The following is a 13245-nucleotide window of genomic DNA, read 5'->3' as shown; positions in this document are numbered from 1 at the left end:
AGCTCAGGTACTAAGCTATTCAAACAGTCATCTAAAAGGTACCTCTGCCTCAAAAGCAGCCGGCCAAACAGGCTTCATCAGATTAACCAAAGGTGCCATTCTTCCAACAGAAGAAACCATATCCTTTGCAGAGGTCCTGGGACAGAAAATAGAGCCAGAGATGAAGAAGGTTCATACCACTGTTAAGTAGTGTTTTGTGACCGGCGTCTGAGCTCACTTCGGTAGCCAGAGTGTCAAGACCCCAGACAGGATGAAAGCAGAGCTCTGGTCAGTGATAAACTCTCTATGATGGCGAATCCTAGATTGAAAATTGAGTAGCCAATGATGCAGTTCAGCCACTGCGGATACAAGACTGTATGCTGTTTCTCCAGTAATCATTGTGGTCAGTGAACCCTTATGGCTCATCCCACAAACACATGCCGCTTTAAGTCAGAGTAATGACTGTTCAAGTCGGATCTGGTGATATCAAGAAGGAGGATTAATCCCTTATGCCAATGACCAGAGGATAGCCAAAAAGGCAAAGTAACGAAGAGTGAATGATAGGCTATACCTAGGAGAACTATAGCAGAAAATAAAGAATCAATTGTAGTCGGAGTCTTCGAGTGAGAAAGTGATACTCCTAAGCACCAAGGCCTGAGGTGTGCCTTGGCCTGATTGGTCAGTATGCCTGAAAAGAGGGCATACCCTGAATGTAAGAAAAGTATTATGAGTATGCATGAAAATTTGGGGGAAACGGGTGGGTGGGAACCCAGAAACACCGACGAGCCCTGGCCTGTCAGAGGAGGAGGCTTAAATAGCCCTCTCAGACTCCTCCCACAAATACAGGCTAGCCTCTGGCTAGCCTTAACACTTGTAGTCGGAGTCTTCGAGTGAGAAAGTGATACTCCTAAGCACCAAGGCCTGAGGTGTGCCTTGGCCTGATTGGTCAGTATGCCTGAAAAGAGGGCAAAAAGACACAAATTTAGGTGAAGGGAAGGTGAGAATCCATGAAGTGGAGAAGCGTGCGCCCGTGTGGCGACAGAATATATCCGATAAGTATCCACTATGACAGGAGAAACTTCCCCCGACTCCTGACCCAGAACCCAACAAAACGTCCCGTGAACGATTTGGATGGAGCCTGAAACGACCCAGACATGAGAATGAACTGCTTGTGAATGAGAGGATACGTGGAGGAAGGGGAGCAATGGCTGTCCTGAGAAGCCCCTGCAAAATGATAGCCGAGAAGATCGAAACTTCGACCGGACACCAGAGAAGTGCTCAGTGAACCCCCCCCCCCCCTCAGCCCTGACCTACCCATACTGGTATGGGAAAGTGCAAGGGTGAGTGCCAAAAGACAACTGGCAGGAGTTCAAAATGCTAAATACCTGAAGGATGTGATGGAGTAGTTGGATGAGGCCCATGCACTATGGCAATAGGCATTGTCAACATGGCGAAACCAAGCCAGACACAGAATACTGGTCCCACCCAGTCATACCCAAAGTGACTGAAACCCCCCTACCTGGAACTGGCTGGGGAACGGAAAAAATGACTGGACTGACATCCCTGCGCAGTCTTCCAGGCCACATCCTAGCCCAGAGATCAAAGCAGAGAGTGGAATCCAGAATCATGACGACGTTTGCCCAAACCTACCACTTAAGGACCAACAAGGGGATGATGGATGCCAACACAGCCCAACCTGAGAATACGAACAAGAGAAATGACAGACAAGACATGAGAACAACAACGCCCCTCTGTGCCTACCTAAGTATGAGAACAGGAACAGAAATGTCAAGACCACTGCGTGTGAATGAACCTGCTGACGGATCTCTCCCCCCCCCCCCTCGTGTAAATGGTAAGTAAGCCCGAGTAACCTGACAGGTAATTAAACTGAAAACTCAGGGCTGGTGTACCCACAGACCGTGGTGGGTGATTGGACAGGTGTGGTGAATGAACGTGCATCGTATGACGTATGGTATACGGGCGAGAAGATTGTGGTCAACAATCATTAACAAACGAAACCTCAGCCCGTATGGATCTGTAGACGTGACAGATCCTGACATGTGAGCCCTAGCTAACTGACCCAGGTACAAACATGAACAAAGATACGATGAGACATGACAAATGACGAAGATGAAGACAGCTACTGGAGTATGCCGTGACTGAACAACGCCCCTCTGAGAAACGATGATGGCTGAAACCCCGAGCCTGAAACGCTATGACAGAAATGCTGAGACTGAACGCTGCGGCAGAAACGTTATGACAGAAATCGTGGGGCAGAAACGCAAGGACAGTGACGGTATGACAGAAAATGCTTACGGACAGAAATGCTGAGACTGAACGCTGAAGCAGAAACTCTATGACAGAAAACCTGGGGCAGAAAAACGCGCGGACAGTAATGCTATGACAGAAATGCTGAAACTGACGCTGAGGCAGAAACGAAATGAGAAATCCTGGGGCAGAAACGCTATAACAGAAACGCTGAGACTTAAACGCTAAGGCAGAAAGCCATTACAGAAATCCTGGGGCAGAAACACAACGACAGAACGCTGAGGCAGAATTGCAATGACAGAAATCCTGGGGCAGAAACGCAAGGACAGAAACGCTGAGGCAGAAATGCCATGACAGAAATCCTAGTGCAGAAACGCAAGGACAGCAACGGTAAGACAGAAATACTGGTGCAGAAACGCTGAGGCAGAACTGCCATGACAGAAATCCGGGGCAGAAACGCTGAGGCAGAAATGCCATGACTGAAATCCTGGTGCAGAAACGCAAGGACAGCAACGGTAAGACAGAAATCCTGGTGCAGAAACGCTGAGGCAGAAATGCCATGACAGAAATCCGGGGCAGAAACACTGAGGCAGAAATGCCATGACAGAAATCCTGGTGCAGAAACGCAAGGACAGCAACGCTAAGACGGAAATCCTGGTGCAGAAACGCTGAGGCAGAAATGCCATGACAGAAATCCGGGGCAGAAACACTGAGGCAGAAATGCCATGACAGAAATCCTGGTGCAGAAACGCAAGGACAGCAACGCTAAGACGGAAATCCTGGTGCAGAAACGCTGGGACAGAAATGCCATGACAGAAATGCTGGTGCAGAAACGCAAGGACAGCAATGCTAAGATAAAAATCCTGGTGCAGAAACGCTGAGGCCGAAATGCCATGACAGAAATCCTGTACAGAAACGCAAGGACAGCAACGCTAAGACAGAAAATGCTGAAACTGAACGCTGAGGCAGAAACGAAATGACAGAAATCCTTGGGGCAGAAACGTTATGACAGAAACGCTGAGACTTAAACGCTGAGGCAGAAAGCCATTACAGAAATCCTGGGGCAGAAACGCAATGACAGATTGCTGAGACAGAAATGCAATGACAGAACTCCTGGAGCAGAAGTGCCATGAAAGAAATGCTGAGACTGAACGCCGAGACGGAAATGCTGGGGCAGAAGACTATGACAGAAAAACGCCATGACAGAATTCCTGGGGCAGAAACGCTATGACAGAAATGCTGTGGAAAACCCTGGGGCAGAAACGTTATGACAAAAATGCAGAGACAGAAATGCTGGGGCAGTACGCTGTAACAGAAATGCTGTGGCAGAAAGCTGACAGAAATGCTGGGCCAGAATGCTACGATGGAAAGCTGGGCCAGAATGCTACGATGGAAAGCTGGGGCCGAACGTTACGATGGAAATGCAGGGGCTGAGCGCTACAACAGAAACCCTGGGGCAGAAAAACGCTATGACAGAACTGGGGCAGAAACGCTATGACAGAAACCCTGGGGCAGAACCGCTAAGACAGAAATGCTGGGGCAGAAAAACTATGACAGAAATCCTGGGGCAGAAAATGCTATGACAGAAATGCTGGGGCAGAAAAACTATGACAGAAATCCTGGGGCAGGAAATGCTATGACAGAAATGCTGGGGCAGAACACTGATAAAAAAAAGCTGGGGCAGAAACGCAGTGATAATAAATGCCGGGGCTGAACGCAGTGAACATCAATGCAGAGACTGAACGCAGTAGACAAATGCTGAGACAGAAAGCTGGGGCAGAAACACTGCTATGACAGAACACCTTGGGGCAGAAATGCTATGACAGAACTGGGGCAGAACCGCTATGACAGAAATGCTGAGGCAGAAAAACGCTTGGACAGAAATGCCGGGGCAGAACGCTATGGCAGAAAATGCTATGACAGAAATCCTGGGGCAGAAAATGCTATGACAAAAAACGCTGGGGCAGAAAATGCTATGACGAAAAACGCTAGGACAGAACTCCTGGGGCAGAAATGCATGCTATGAACATGTGACTGAAGTAGTGGATGGCCGGGAGGTGTGTGGGGATCCCCCCCCCATGATGCCCCACATGAGTACCGGGAGATGAGCAGGTGGGTGAGCACCCCCTCCCCCATGAGAAGTGTGAGGCGTGCGGGCGTCCCGTTCATGCTTGGCATGGTTCCAGGGAGGTGAAGTAGCGGGTGAGTGGCAAGTAGGTGAGTGACGGATGGATGGATGGATACTATTCCCCCCCTCAAAGAGCACCGGGAGAAGCATGCAGTCGGCTCCCACGATGCTGGCAGGAAACGCTGATGAAAGGGAGAAGCGGGCGGCCCCACCCCCACCATCCGGGATTACGCTAGGCTGAGGTGATGGAAGGACGGACAGCCCCCCCCCCGCCGCATGAACCCCGGGAAAAGCGGGCAGGCGGCATCCTGGCCAGATGGAGCCGTGGGTGGCTGGAGGATGGATGGACGAACGCCCCCCCCCCGCTCACCAACCCCCAGCATGAACGCCGGGAGAAGCGGGCGGGCGGCTCCCATGGCGCTGGCAGGAACACAGTGATAAGGGAGAGAAGCAGGCGGCGGGATTGATCTCAGCTGAAGTGATGGATGGATGCTCCTCCCGCCCCCCATGAGCGCCGGGAGAAGCCGTGGAGCCTGGCCAGATGGAGCCGTGGAGAAAGTGGGTGGAGGAAGGATGGACGGACGGTCTCTCCCCCAAAAATGAGCGCCGGGAGAAGCGGGCGGGCGGCCCCCCCATGATGCTGGGTGGAACATGGGCTGAAGGAGAGGACGGGCGGGGTGGCCCCCATGATGCTGGTGGAACCCAGGGAAGGCAAGGGGGACGGGCAGGCGGTCCCCTGGCGGTGTTATAAGAGAGGCAGAGACATCATGGCTGCGGCCGACTGCCGCTCTGTAAGGAGGCCGGAAGTGACGTGCAACCAACCCAGAAACGCCGACGAGCCCTGGCCTGTCAGAGGAGGAGGCTTAAATAGCCCTCTCAGACTCCTCCCACAAATACAGGCTAGCCTCTGGCTAGCCTTAACACTTATCTTCTTTATTTGCCTAAACCCAAGCCGCCCAGTAGGGCAGCTGACAGTTCTATGTAAATTTGAGCTTCGGATCCGTGGGTTCTGTGCATTAAGGAAACCGATGTAATTTTCATTCCTCTCTGCCAATTCATTGCATCCCCTCCATGACGCATTAGAAGCACAAGGGTTATGACTACATGGTCGTTAGTCAAAAGTAAGACTTGAACAACAAGCAGAAGGATGAGGATCCAAAATTGCATAGGCCATTATTGCAATTAATCTCTACAGCCGTCAGTAGGGCTTGGCCTCCACAAATCATACCCCATGATTTTCAAGAAGTATCGTTTATAGCGGTGCAACTCCAAGTCGCATCGACTTCAAAGTAGTCCGTATACTACTTTTGATCCCACTATGATGTACTTGGGACCATGGACATCAAGAATACACAGGCATTGATTCAAGTCGCATAGAAATCGCAGTAAAATCGCACGATTTTTAGGTCGTAATAGTGGAAACCTAGGCTAAGACTGTAGATGGTCTCTTGCACCTAGCAAGTTGCATAATCGCATGGTTGCAAAGTGGGTGAGGTTGAGGATAGACACAAGTCGATCAAGTCCAACCTATGTGTATGATTATATGTCGGTATTGCCTTGTATATCCTGTATGTTGTCGTTCACAAGTGTGTGTTTGAGTGTATGTGTATATACTGTATACACACTTCAGATGCCCTTCGAGTCCTAGTACAGACTCTGATCGAGTCAGGAGGAGTCCTCATCTAGAGACCAACTAGTCTCATTACAACAATGACCTATCAGGAAGCAGTTCTGAATCTCTGAAAAAATACAATAAAGTTACTCTCAGAGAGAGCAACAGTAGAAGTATCTCACTCGAACAAATAGCTCTTTTCCATTGGTTGCATCCCACGGTCGCAAGAGGGATAAAGTAACCTGTAGTAACCCAGGTGGTCCAAAGGGCCCAAGGGAAGGTTGACAACTGTATTAACTGGTTTTTCGTAGTAAGGAAAGAATTATTTCCTGCACCAGGAACAATGGATCCACAGAGGAAACAAGTCCCCTTTTGAGGAGGTAGCTAAGCTAACTAATCTTTCAGCGTATCAGCTATTAGGCATATCGATCATCACAAGTTGTTACTCGTCGGGTATTCATGCGGATAAAGGACAAGGTGTCCAAAAGTCAGAGTTGCAGTGGTCGCAGACTGAAGTCTTTCCGAAACGCAACAAAAAGAGCCTCAACTATGCTGCAAAGACTCAGCAAAATGGGGAAGGCCTATCTTCGCTGTCAAGAATAAATGCAGAACTAGTCAACTTCTGTCAGAGGTATCTCCCGGTCAGGTCTACCAGCCCGTTAGATAGGGTTTCTAGAACTTACTGCCAGACGGCGTAAGGTACAAAGGCCATTGGATGACAAATGGATAGTCTCCAAACCAACAAGCCAATCAAAGGATCGGCAACAAGTAAAGGCTATCAAGATATTGGTCTGACAATAACCTGGGTGGCTTCCCAGAGGTGGAAGCGGAGAAACTAATCAGCCAGCTGGGCATGCAGACTGGCCAATATGTATATTTAACAATCTCCAAGATCCTTATCCGGATTCGCAGCCGTTCAGTGGTGATAACAATGGCCCTGTGGCTTACAGGCCATGATATATGCAGGTACAATATCATCCTATTCTCCTTCCAAGAGGTCCAACACCTCATACAGCGTGGCCAACGGCATCTTCCAAATCTATACAAGTTATATGTACATGCTGGAGACCAAGAAGTGGAGGTCTCACCTTTAGTGTTTGAAATCCTATGGAGGTCAGAACGCCTACTCCAGACTTCAAGTACATTAGATACAAGGAAAACCTACAGAATTTAAAGGATGGAATTCTGTTTCTTGCTCTAAGGATTGAATTGTACAAGTAAGCCTAGAGACGGCATTAAAGGATACATGAAACTCAGTCGTGTCCTCACTCTCTGGGATCCAGTAACGGTTGCATATCTTGGCAACCAATGCCGAAAGAACTGGGCAGATTATTCTTTCCCCCATGGGGTCTTCCAAATAGTATGAGACACATGGTCTCACTCTCCATCCAGGAGGATAAAACATCCCCCAACATGGCCAGTAACACGGAATAAGTATTCTGTGTGACAAATGGGTCTAGAAGGATCTCAGACATCCAAGTGTCAAGCCGTAAACTACCTTGTTGCTGAAATTATCAGGCAAAATGGCTCTAGTCTCTTCCAACACTATGCAAAGGTTAGTGTCTTTGCAACCTGGGTTAGAACATCATCCTTCTGGCATATCCAAACTAAAGTGTTTGAAGTACCACAAACATTGAAAATAGATTCAAGGTTGAAGATGATAGACATAGAATTGGCCCTTCTTCAAGAAGCAAAACGATAGGCTCGTCAGGCCTAACGACATCAGAAGACAAGCACTGTCCAATAAAGACAATCGCAGGAGTGCAGATCAAGTCAGTCAAAGGGCTTAGATGGCTAGGACAAATCTATCACATAAGGACAGAGACCGCTCTTCCAAACTGATTACGCATCCATAGGCGGAACTCCAAAGGAGTCCCTCCAGAGTTAATATGTAAACTAAGACCTGGTCTACATTCAATACACTGGAGGTCCATTCTTATGGACCAGCAGCCTTAACTATTATACATCTCAGTCGTTAGTGGGGATAGATCTAATCCTCAAACACTCCAACAGTACCCACCCTTATCGTCTGGTGATTTTGTACATCCCACACGTATATGCTGTCATGCTGTGTCAGGAATGAGGAAAATTTTATACTTGCCTAAGGGTAATTTTCCTTTCCTGATGCAAGCATGACAGCATATAGGGGTCCCTCCCGTAAAAAAAAAAAAAAAAAATGTGTGTGTGTGTGTGTGTGTGTGTGTAAATAAATAGAATGAAAAAAACGAAAGGCCTTGCAGTGATACTAAATTACGAGAATACTGGAGGTAGGGAGGAGACCTAATCTTATAGTATAACCGGTCCTGTGATAGGGCAGGGGGCGGAGCCTACCCACATGTATATGCTGTCATGCTTGCATCAGGAAAGGAAAATTACCGTTAGGTAAGTATAAAATTTCCCTCATACCTGTAGGTACAGGAAATATCTCCTAAACCTGCATGGTTTAGGAGATATTTACCATATACCTCATCGATGCATGTGCACTAAAGGGCACGATCGTGACGTTTCTATAGGGCCCTGCCATGATCGTCGGCTCCCCCGCACATACACGGGAGTGATGTCACGCGACTCCGGCCAGTCATAGAGCTGAAGTCCACGGTCCCAGAAGGAAGAGGGGTGAAGATGGACGCGGCCACCAGCGGTGACATTGCGGGCTTCGTTTGCAGGTAAATGGCACATAATGGGCTAGTAAGCAATGCATACTAGCCTATTATGCTTTTACTTTGCAGGGCAATAAAGAGGAAGTAAAATCCATCAAGGTTTACTTCCTCTTTAAAGCCCATCCTCCTGTATTGACTGTAAGTAGAATCAAGGCTCTGCATTTTGGCTATTTTTGTGTATCTTGTTGCCCTACCCCACTCTCCCCAAGTTTATTGGCTTTAATAAATTCTATTAAATTCCTTAAAGTGACTGGTGTCCAATTCCTTGCACCCCACTAAGAGTCAAACGTTGCGCCATGAGGTGAAACGGTAGCTCACTGAGCCACCTGGGTGTCCTCCACCATTACCTAGGGGTAAAGCGCTGCTACATTTAGAATGTAAAAAGGAGGAGCTTGAACACACAAGTTGATCAGAACAACCAAAACTCCCAGTTGGGACAAGAGCAGAGCTGTTGGAGTGATAACTCTTTGCCATACTCCCTGTCTCGAGTATACTTGGTGGTGCATTTACTTTTAGAATGCAAAGTTTTTTATTGAGGATTATAGACAGGTTAATTCAGCAATGCAAAGACCATAGTGGATCTCACAGAGGTCCCATAAAAGTCAATCCTTCCTAATTTTTCAGTGTTTTAAGTTCACAAAAGATGAAATTTGGTAAAAAATTTTATTTTTGTATTTCTTTTCTGAAAAAGCCAGATTTTGACATAATCATAATTTTGATTCACTGTTGTGATGGAGCAAAGACAAGATGGTCAAGATTGACTTATTGGTATGGCTACATTATTGCTTCAAGTGTCCCCCCCCCCCCCCCCCCCCCACCTTAATGTATCTCTGAAGACTGCTGCCCCACTACAAACCAGAATGTAAACATTCTTTATTACTCCGCAGCCTGGAGATAATCCAATGCCCAAAGACGAAAATGGAAAATTGATTTTTCACAACACTGATATCCGGGATACCTGGAAGGTAAGAAAGGAGATTTGGTCATTGATTCTGGGCTCAGCCATGTTTGTTGGGGAGGGCTTAAAGAATATGTTAAATTACTTTAATCTCCTATAAGATTTACTATACAAGTTGTACTGGCACAGTGGATTGTTTCAAAAATAGTCAGGTTGTCTTTCTAATTGCACAAAAACGAATGGCTTCTAACAGCTGTTAGCATTAATGAAGGCCCCTTGAACCTCCTTTAACCACTTCAGCCCCGGAAGGTTTTACCCCCTTAATAACCAGGCCATTTTTTGCAATATGGCACTGCGTCGCTTTACCTGACAATTGCGCGGGTGTGGGACGCTGTACCCGAATAAAATTGATGTCCTCATTTCCCCACAAATAGAGCTTTCTTTTGGTGGTATTTGATCACCTCTGCGGTTTTTATTTTTTGCACTATAAACAAAAAAAGACGTTAGTTTTCATTATTTTAGGCCAATGTGTATTATAAGGCAAAATTTTGCGCTAAATAAAATAAGACTGTTGCACTTTTACTACTCCTTGAATACAACCCCTGGCAAAAATTATGGAATCACCAGTCCCTGAGGATGTTCCTTCAGTTGTTTATTGTTGTAGAAAAAAAGCAGATCACAGACATGGCCAAAAACTAAAGTCATTTCAAATGGCAACTTTCTGGCTTTAAGAAACACTAAAAGAAATCAAGAAAAATAATTGTGGTGGCCAGTAACAGTTAGATTTATAGAACAAGCACAGGGAATAAATTATGGAATCACTAAATTCTGAGGAAAAAATTATGGAATCACCCTGTAAATTTTCATTACAAACACTAACACTTGCATCAGATTAAATCTGCTTGTTAGTATGTAGGTAAAAAGGAGTGATCACACCTTTGGAGAGCTGTTGCAACAAGTGGACTGACATGAAGCATGGCTCCAACACCAGATATGTCAATTGAAAAAAAGGAGAGGATTATCAAACTCCTTAAAGAGGGTAAATCATCACGCAGTGTTGCACAAGATGTTGGTTGTTCACAGTCGGCTGTGTCTAAAACATGGACCAAATACAAACAACATGGGAAGGCGGTTAAAGGCAAGCATACTGGTAGACCAAGGAAGACATCAAAGCGTCAAGACAGAAAACTTAAAGCAATATGCCTTGAAAACAGAAAATGTACAACAAAACAAATGAGGAACAAATGGGAGGAAACTGGAGCCAACATCTGTGACCGAACTGTAAGAAACCGCCTAAAGGAAATGGGATTTACATACAGAAAAGCTAAAAGAAAGCCATCTCTAACACCTAAACACAAAAAAACAAGGTTACAATGGGCTAAGGAAAGGCAATCGTGGACTGTGGATGATTGGATGAAAGTCATATTCAGTGATGAATCCAGAATCTGCATTGGGCAGGGTGATGATGCTGGAACTTTTGTTTGGTGCCGTTCCAATGAGATTTATGCAGACGACTGTCTGAAGAAAACATGCAAATTTCCACAGTCAATTATAATATGGGGCTGCATGTCAGGTAAAGGCACTGGGGAGATGGCTGTCATTAAATCTTCAATAAATGCACAGATTTACATTGAAATTTTGGACACTTTTCTTATCCCATCTATTGAAAGGATGTTTGGGGATGATGAAATCATTTATCAAGAGGATAATGCATCTTGCCATAGAGCAAAATCTGTGAAAAAATTCCTTGAAGAAAGACACAAGGTCAATGTCATGGCCTGCAAACAGTCCGGATCTCAATCCAATTGAAAATCTGTGGTGGAAGTTAAAGAAAATGGTCCATGACAAGGCTCCAACCTGCAAAGATGATTTGGCAACAGCAATCGGAGAGGGCTGGAGCCAGATTGATGAAGAGTACTGTTTATCACTCATTAAGTCAATGCCTCAGAGACTGCAGGCAGTTATAAAAGCCAGAGGTGGTGCAACAAAGTACTAGTGATGTGTTGGAGTGTTATTTTGTTTGTTTGTTTTTCATGATTCCATAATTTTTTCCTCAGAATTGAGTGATTCCATAATTTATTCCCTGTGCTTGTTCTATAAATCTGTTACTGGCCACCACAATTATTTTTCTTGATTTCTTTTAGTGTTTCCTAAAGCCAGAAAGTTGCCATTTGAAATGCCTTTAGTTTTTGGCCATGTCTGTGATCTGCTTTTTTTTTCTACAACAATAAACAACTGAAGGAACATCCTCAGGGACTGGTGATTCCATAATTTTTGCCAGGAGTTGTATGAGGAGGTGAAAAATGGGTGCTAAAAATGTTGGTTTACACAAGACAGCGCATATCTTTTATATTTTGAGCACCAATATGTATTCTAAAATAAATCATGTGCTGCACTATCCTCTTAATAATCTGCTGAACCTGCAGTATAAAAACCTATGAAAAGATACAAATAATTGACTGTAGTGATATACAAGCAACCAATGTCACCATACAACTTTCCACATAAATCGTGAATATACACATACGTCATAAAATTATATATATAACATATATAGTGACACAAAAGTGATCAGTAAAGTGCTTAAGTGCATATAAGTCCGTGACACCCTGACCACAAAGGATCAGTTTTTAAAATAATATAACGTCCTAATTAAAAAGATAATAAACGTGACTTGATAGGTGACCGTCAATATAAAGATCTTTTGAAGTGATTTCACTTAGGTGCTTCCCAGGTAATAGCCGCTCACCTCAGAGCGTGTGACCTCACAATAAAGTTTGGTCAATACACGCTTGTGAATCACCTTAAAAGGATTCCAGGTTAAGTTGCAAGGTCCCAAACTGCTCAATGATGTTGCCTCCTCACATATAAATAGCAAAAAGAAACTCCATAGTGTGATAGATTTTAATTATGCAAACAAAGCCCTAGTACAGGGTACTCGCATGGGTTTGGTGTGATAGTGCACCGCTCTATAACAACGTCGGGATATAGATGAGGTTGTGTGCTCTTACTCCATATGACAGATCACCGTCCAGTCCCCTCCACTAACGCACCAAACCCATGAGTGTTGTTTTACCAATATGTATTCTACATATTCAGGAGATTCAGCTATCACAAGAGTCCCCCCCGTTGTGATGTTTTGTCACAGCTTTATTGGCAGTTTTGACCTTGCCTGCAATTGATGTTGCTTTATGGGCTATGCCCTCAAGTTAAATTCTGGGGTCAGTCTAACGCCTGTCTGGTACTGATGGTGAGGACAGACCTCTTAGACTATGAGTTTATGTTTTATGGGTGCTCACAGTATAACTGTAACTGGCATTGTTGTTTGGTACATTTGGAAAGTTGTTACTTTTGCAAAGTTCTATAAAGCTGTGGGCTTTCCCTATTTCCAACTTAAAGCGGAGTTCTTAAACGAAAGATCACCTCTCCATCTCTCGTTTTTGGATATTACATTTTTTTTTTTTTTTTATTTGTATATTCTATATTGTATATTCTTTTTATGAAGTACAGCCAGTACTTCCGATCCATCCGGTCCGCGGCGCAGGATGTCATATCCTCTTGCCCCCCCCCGCTCTCTTCTGGGTCCTGTGTGTGTCCCGGAAGACAGCTGGCCATTCACAAAGTGCCGCGCGACTCACGCATGCACAGTAGGAAACGGGCAGTGAAGCTGCAAGGTTACACTGCCGGTTTCCCTTAGTTA

The 13245-nt window shown here is 45.5% G+C and overlaps 1 protein-coding gene across 1 annotated transcript in view; it reads left to right on the top strand.

Annotated features, from left to right (window-relative positions):
- Positions 1-13245, top strand: part of LOC141132855 (aldo-keto reductase family 1 member C1-like) — a 108777-nt gene that overhangs the window by 54480 nt on the left and 41052 nt on the right. The window contains exon 4 of the mRNA XM_073621776.1: positions 9535-9612. Coding sequence (XP_073477877.1) covers positions 9535-9612 — 78 coding nt within the window. The remainder of the gene's footprint in view (positions 1-9534; positions 9613-13245) is intronic.

The sequence above is a fragment of the Aquarana catesbeiana genome, linkage group LG03 (assembly GCF_042186555.1).
Source record: "Aquarana catesbeiana isolate 2022-GZ linkage group LG03, ASM4218655v1, whole genome shotgun sequence".
Classification (NCBI taxonomy): domain Eukaryota; kingdom Metazoa; phylum Chordata; class Amphibia; order Anura; family Ranidae; genus Aquarana; species Aquarana catesbeiana.
This window is presented reverse-complemented; position numbering and strand designations above follow the sequence as displayed.